The following is a 6,594-nucleotide window of genomic DNA, read 5'->3' as shown; positions in this document are numbered from 1 at the left end:
AAATAAATGCTTTCTTCTCTGTCATGATAATTCATCACCTCTGAATAGTCCAAATTCAGCCTGTCTGCGGAGCATTTACGGTTTCTATTCTATCCATGCTGACAATTTGAAGTGAGTCACACTGAATCTCGATATTCCAGTGACAATATCAGATCATTCAGCTTTAAAACCATTCAACCTATAAATAGAATATAAATCTCAGTACCGTTTAAAATTATTTCATCACAACATGTCCTGGACATTAATGTCATTGATGTCATTTTCGAAACTTGAAATTTCTTTAAAATGACATCAATGTCCGAAACATGTTGTGATAGAATAATTTGAAACGGTACTAAGATATTTTATTCTATATATATTAAAAGTAGCCCTGAAGAATAAAGAGCAATAAATATATGATAAATATATGAGGAAAACAGTGAATAAACCAAATTATCAACTCAATATAATGTTCTATTGAATCAAGTATACACTCTACAATACAGTATCAGTAGGTTGAGAAGTCCAGTACATATATAAATATAATTTCATTATTTATGATATCAATAATCGAATTGGAAATACTATCCTAGAAGAAGAAGTTGTCAATTCGCAGGGGATTTGAATCTGTAGATAAACGATTCACCAATCTTTGCTTGTGGAGAAAGGCTTAATTGGTTGGATATCGTTGTAGCCTCCATGATGATCTGGTTTCGGTGGGGGTGGAGGATAAGGTTTGACTGGATGATTATAAGGAGGTGGTGGAGGTGGTGGTATAGGATGAGGTGGAGGAGGTGGTGGTGGTGGTGGAGGAAGAGGTGGACGAGGGGGTGGTGGTGGTGGAGGAGGAGGTGGTGGAGGAGGAGGTGGTGGAGGAGGTGGTGGTGGGTAGTAAGGTTTGGGTGGGTATGGGTAAATTGGGCGATGTGGTGGGGGTGGATGAGGAGGATACTTCGGAGGGTAATACGGTGGATTATATGGCGGTGGATGTGGAGGTGGATGTGGTGGTGGACGTGGAGGTGGATATGGAGGTGGATATGGAGGTGGATGTGGAGGTGGATGTGGTGGAGGATGTGGTGGAGGATAGTATGGCGGAGGAGGTGGTGGTGGTGGTGGTGGAGGCGGTGGTGGAGGTGGTGGTGGAGGTGGACGTGGAGGTGGATATGGAGGTGGATATGGAGGTGGTTGTGGCGGTGGATGTGGAGGAGGATGTGGTGGAGGATAGTATGGCGGAGGAGGTGGCGGTGGTGGTGATGGTGGCGGTGGCGGTGGAGGCGGTGGTGGTGGTGGAGGTGGATGTGGAGGTGGATATGGTGGAGGATAGTATGGATGAGGGGGTGGTGGCGGTGGTGGTGGTGGAGGCGGTGGTGGTGGAGGAGGAGGTGATGGTGGTGGCGGAGGTGGTGGTGGTGGTGGAGGATAGTATGGTGGAGGTCGTGGCGGCGGTGGTGGTGGTGGCGGTGGTGGTGGGGGAGGCGGTGTTGGAGGTGGTGGCGGCGGTGGGTAAGGTGGTCTAACACATGGACATGTTCCCTCGCAAACTACCTCGAAACCTGCAATCAAAAGAGTTGGAACAAGTCAAATTGGGTTGTCTCACGAAAGATTCGATCAGTAAAGTAGTGAAGATACCAGGAAAGTAGTGATAGATAGAACTTTGGAAAATACAGTATTTTCCCCCCTCTTCCTTACCCTACATTATTTTTTTCCTCAATTGTCCGATGTATTTGTGAAGGGGAAATAATGGTTCACCTCTTGTCATCATAAATAAATGAATTAAAAATAAATATCAGACCAAAACGCATGATATCCATTGTTCAAGTTCGATCAGCTTACAAAAATTACACATATCCAGCAGTAAGTAGGCAGCAAAATATAGATAGTCGAGCTAGAATGTACCATATGGTAATGTATAATAAGACTTCAACAACGGAGGAGAAGAACATGTTGTAAAAAAAACATCTCCAACATTCGAGATTGGCAAACATTCATCACATAAATTTGAAAAAACACATTAATTTGGAAGTTGTAATAATTCAAATAAAACATATTGAACTGAAATATAGAATATGGGAGGATTAGTCAATTTGAGTTGACATGATAAACCGAATCAGCTCATCTTAAGTTAGGAGCAAGTCACCAGTGTTTAAAAGTGAACGTGATGGAAGAGAGCCATCTATTTAACGTGTAATTATGTGAATGAGATGGATAAATCTGTTACTTATTTGACCTACTCTTCTTCATTCGTCAAACTTCACAATTTTATTTTTATTCTCATTTATTCATTCGCACAACAATCAATTATTACGATTAATAGAAAAGACGCTCTCTAATAAGATCCATTTGTATCTGTCAGCATTCCTAATATATATCACCAACGCTTCTCATACAACAATAATACTGACAGATAAAGTGAATCTCATTCTAGTCTTCTTGCCGGTTTCTCGTTTTGAAGTTTTTATAAAATTTGAGTAAAAATGGTTGAAATTCATTACTTACAATCGTCTTTCTGGCAATTCTCGGATTCCATGAGACATTTATTTGAAAATTCTCTGTGTTCATCTCCATTGAATGCACATACTGGCTTATAGATGAACGGACACACCATGCTACATTCATATTTTGTGCTTTCCGCTGTGTATGCGCAAAGCAATACTGCAACAAATACAATAGAAAATTATTACTATTTTGCAATACAATCCTGACTAAGTTGAAGATATTTTACATATAAAAATATAAAAAAAAACATTCTTATTCAAATAGCCAAAAATACGAGATCAATATAAACGATGTAATGAGTAGTCTCTTTTAAGGAAAAGTTTCCCTGTGAAACCAAATTAGCCGGTTGAGAATTACAACTAATTATATTCAGCAGTGGATAATCAAGCGTTTGAAACTATCATAGGAACTATCATAACTCCAAACTGACGATAGAATACTGAACTAAAAATAATATTACAATGAATAGATTGAATCATACAATATACGAAGAGCACTGGTGTTATTACTGCATTGATGAACACATTTTAAATTGGGCGTGATCTGGACGGAATGTGGAATTGATTTTCATTGGAGTCTTTTCTCTCTTAATTGACCTTTCTATTAGAGAGCTCTTCTCTGTTTATCTTTCAATGAAAATTAGCAATAATGTCAAACGCTAAAAGTCCCACGCTATGTGAACTTATATATATATATATATATATATATATATATATTATATATATATATATATATATATATATGAGCTAGGCGTGATAAGCGTTATACGTGAGAAAATGTATTCTGCCGTTCTTTATGATTCAAATAATAATATTGTGGTATTTTGAGTCAGCAACTTTGCAATATTGATACATCACATAACACTCACACCAAATCACTTTTCTGAAAAACAGCCAACGTATAGAATCAGTTGAAGCAGATTTGAGCTTCACCATGCTTGACAACAAGAGTGGTCAGCAGCGCTGGTATTTAATGTATCATCCAAGAATACAGGTGTTCGGTTCAGCACGCAAAACATGATCAGCACTGAATAGAGAACGGACGCGGCATGATGTATATGCCAATTTTATGCTCAAATTAAAGACAGATTCACTTTCCTGTGAGTGTGGACAGTCGAAACTGAAATTCGTATGGCTTTCTGTTGGTGAGGATTTCCTTAAGGGAAGGTCTCACCTGGCCTTTTCATATAATTTGAGCTGTCAGTGGACCTTACGACTGGTTTACCTCTACTTTCAGTCCAGATTGTAAAACACATAGTAGAGAAATGCCCTAGAACAGCCTATCAGCATAGGCTAACTGAATAGAGAGATGTGCAATCAGGGTGCACGGAAAGAGTTTCTGTTAGCTACACCGGTATTTATATTCTATTTGAACTCATTGGAAGTATGCCTCTTAGCTCCTATTCCAGGGGACAATGACTGGAGATTTATTTCTTGCTAGTGACTAGAATTAATCGGTTGATCCTTTTCTGATCATGTATTCGATTCGTGCATTATGAAATGTGAGTAAATAAATAAATATTTTATTCGTTATATTATCTCTCAAGCGAACATCTTGTTCAAAATGATTGAGATGTGAAAAGCAACAGAGTATCATGGAGCTGGTAATTGAGAGATTGGCTTCATTACTGACTGACACTCCCAATCAATGTGCATATGCCGGAGGGAGTGTCTCCTGACTATTTGAAGTTGTCTATGACTGTGTCGATATAATTATAAGAAGGGTGCTTTGGATAGCTCAGCGAATCACAGATCCACCTCTCTGATCCCAATTATGGCCAAGATATTTGAGACTGTGATGGCTATCCAACGCTATGAACATTTTGAACTATTGTAACTGATACTGGTTCCAGTAGTGCAGTTTGGATTCAAAAAGGGGAGATCCACAATTTTTGGTGTTCAGACGTCATGTATCTTCATTTATGTTTTCTATTTTTATGTATTTTTCAAGACATTATGTATATATGACATTGTGTAATATATGTATAACATTCATTCATACTTGAGTGTGTTGTGTGCCATACTCCAAAAAAAAAAATCTCGAAACACACATTCATCCTAAATAATATATGTATAACATTCATTCATACTTAAGTGTGTTGTGTGCCATACTCCAAACAAATAAATCTCGAAACACACATTCATCCTTGGAAAAAATGAAAACTTGATCGAAACTTCAAAACAGAATCAATCGACATTTTTTGTGTAGAACTGGTCTCATGGCAAGGGGTCTTAGTATTCTCCAATACTATTTCAAGTAACTTCAAATAATGTAAAAATCAGCATGCAACTATAAAATATGTGAATTCGTAGTTGGAACATCAAAGAAAAGACAGTATAATTATAGAGAATTACTCCTCCATCTGTTTAATACACCAACCACTCGTGTTCAACTTGTGAACAACTTGTTTGTTTTGTATGTTACGTCAATGTTTCAACTGCTTATATGATTTTGATTGAGCTAGTTGGAATATTCTAATTCAATTCAATATAATACATTCAATCTGATGTTACACTTAAATAATTCATTCGAAATTCTATTGTATTACATATCGAAATAGTTTAATTGTGAATATATTCTATGAACTAATGGGGGGTTTTCATCAACTATTTAAGTTGAGTGAATTTCAATTTGATAATGAACACCATTGATATTCGTCTTTTTTCAATATTTGTCATATATGAAAATTCTTGACGCACATATTCGAACGTACATGAATTATGTTATCCTATTCGAAATAAGGGAATTTGATCTACTCACCACATGCCAAGGCGATGAAGCCCCGTAAAGTAGCCATGATGTGGCACTACGGGTTTCAGAGTAAACCAGAAGCCCTCAACTGAACTTAGAGAAGTTCAGCTGTTGAGTGTGATTTCACAATGGAATGGACCTCTTTTTATACAATTCTCATCAACCTACCAATCCTCATGCTTTCGAGAGGAAGAAGTTTTCTTTGAAAATATTTTCAAATACTTTGCTCAACAAAGTCATTAACCAGTTGCTCGTGGAGAGCTGTATACAAAACTTTCGATATTTTCAATTGCTGAGAACAATATTGTTTAAAAAATTCAAAAACGTTTCTAGTTTCATAGAAACGGTATACTCGTACAGTTATTTGTAGTCAATGTTGAACATTTGGATGTATTAGCTCGTTCAAATACATCGAATTTCTCTAGATGATACTGTATTATTCATATTGAATCCCACAGTATAGTGAATAAGGGATTAGCAACTTTATTTGGTCCACGCCCCTCTTAGAATCCTGAATTCTTCTCACGTACCCCCCCAAATTCACTCACCATTAAAACAAACATCAATTTTTGAACCTACGAGTTTTTGCCGATTTTATAGATTCTATTGGATTGAATAGATGATTTCAAACATAATTATGATGTTTCCCAAGTACCGTTAAATCTGATAGAAATCATGAGGACGGCAAAAATCGTACGTCCAAAAATCGATGTGTGTGTAATTGACTATATTAGGCTCATACATCAATCAAGTGCGAAACCTGTAAGGCTAGGAGAATCATACAATTTCATTTTTCGTATCTTGTTTATTGCATTCAAATGAAATAATATATAATTTTTCAAAATAAAATCTCTATACTTATAAAAGGCTAAGCCCCTACAGACTGAAATCACACCACAGCCCAAACTACTGAGCCTAAAAACTTGAGATTTTGCACGATTGTTTATGGTAGCCTGAAAATATCCACTAAGAAATGATTTTCAGAAATTTGCCCCCCTGATGGAGCTGGGGCCCCCCCAAAATTTTGTACTTTTTAACCGCTCATTGCACAGCAAAGTCATGAGGACTTTTTTTGTTCAGCTACGAAAAAACATTAGATCTATGCAGAAAAATTTCGATCAGGAGCACAGGGGGGTCCAGGAGAGGGCATTTTTCGAAAATTTTGATGTAAAATCACACTACAGCTCAAACTAATTGTCCTTCAGACTTGAAACTTTGCAAATATATTCTTCAAACATGCTAGACGCGCACTAAGAACGGATTTTGAGATATTTTGCCTCTAAGGGTTTCAAAGGATGAAAAAGGATCCTATTAAGTAAGGTTATGAACATGGTAAGGTGAGTGCCATATGGAAATGTGATAATATTT

At 37.1% G+C, this 6,594-nt stretch overlaps 1 protein-coding gene across 1 annotated transcript; it reads right to left on the bottom strand.

Moving 5' to 3' along the window:
- Nucleotides 1–423: 423 nt before the first annotated feature.
- On the bottom strand, nt 424–5,393 carry LOC111057689 (leucine-rich repeat extensin-like protein 3). Its single transcript, XM_039425918.1, has 3 exons — nt 5,236–5,393; nt 2,476–2,631; nt 424–1,532 (listed from the first exon to the last, which is right to left on the bottom strand). The coding sequence occupies exons 1-3, from the start codon at nt 5,270–5,272 to the stop codon at nt 622–624; spliced, it is 1,104 nt and encodes a 367-aa protein (XP_039281852.1). The 5' UTR covers nt 5,273–5,393; the 3' UTR covers nt 424–621.
- Between the last annotated feature and the right edge of the window lie 1,201 nt (nt 5,394–6,594).

The sequence above is a fragment of the Nilaparvata lugens genome, chromosome 4 (genome assembly GCF_014356525.2).
Source record: "Nilaparvata lugens isolate BPH chromosome 4, ASM1435652v1, whole genome shotgun sequence".
NCBI classification, from domain to species: Eukaryota; Metazoa; Arthropoda; class Insecta; order Hemiptera; family Delphacidae; genus Nilaparvata; species Nilaparvata lugens.
The sequence above is the reverse complement of the archived record's forward strand: the minus strand, read 5'-3'. Positions and strand labels throughout refer to the sequence as shown.